Source organism: Penaeus monodon, chromosome 19 (genome assembly GCF_015228065.2).
Source record: "Penaeus monodon isolate SGIC_2016 chromosome 19, NSTDA_Pmon_1, whole genome shotgun sequence".
Taxonomy (NCBI): Eukaryota; Metazoa; Arthropoda; class Malacostraca; order Decapoda; family Penaeidae; genus Penaeus; species Penaeus monodon.
In genome coordinates, this window is record NC_051404.1 from 14,190,207 (window position 1) to 14,190,563 (window position 357).

The 357-nt window shown below is 46.5% G+C and overlaps 1 protein-coding gene across 1 annotated transcript in view; it reads right to left on the reverse strand.

The window, feature by feature from the left end:
* The window catches only part of LOC119585079 (organic cation transporter protein-like), a 22,140-nt gene that overhangs the window by 7,221 nt on the left and 14,562 nt on the right, over window positions 1-357 (reverse strand). Inside the window, exon 3 of the mRNA XM_037933699.1 lies at window positions 82-217. Coding sequence (XP_037789627.1) covers window positions 82-217 — 136 coding nt within the window. The remainder of the gene's footprint in view (window positions 1-81; window positions 218-357) is intronic.

Sequence of the window (357 nt, forward strand, 5' to 3'; positions counted from 1 at the left end):
GTATAAATCTCGGGCATAATACAGTGCTTCCGAACTGGATCCCTCAGATCTACCTTAATCTCTATAGACAAATTTTCTTACTTGACAGGTATGGCGATGCTCAGAATCTGCTCCTCAGACCATCCGGCACTCACGAGAGGCTCTACGTGGCACCAGTGATCGGGTGTGGCACCGAGGAACTGGTAGGACAAGCTCTGCATCGGTGACACGAACGTAGCTGGGGAGACGGAAGGTTTAATTAGTATGCTTACGTTGAAAACTGTGGAAGTCTTTAGTGTGTGAACTTCTTATGCAGTAGGTAGTTAGAAGGGGAATTTTTCGTGTGTGGGTTTGTATAGACGTATGAGTTCTTGCAGT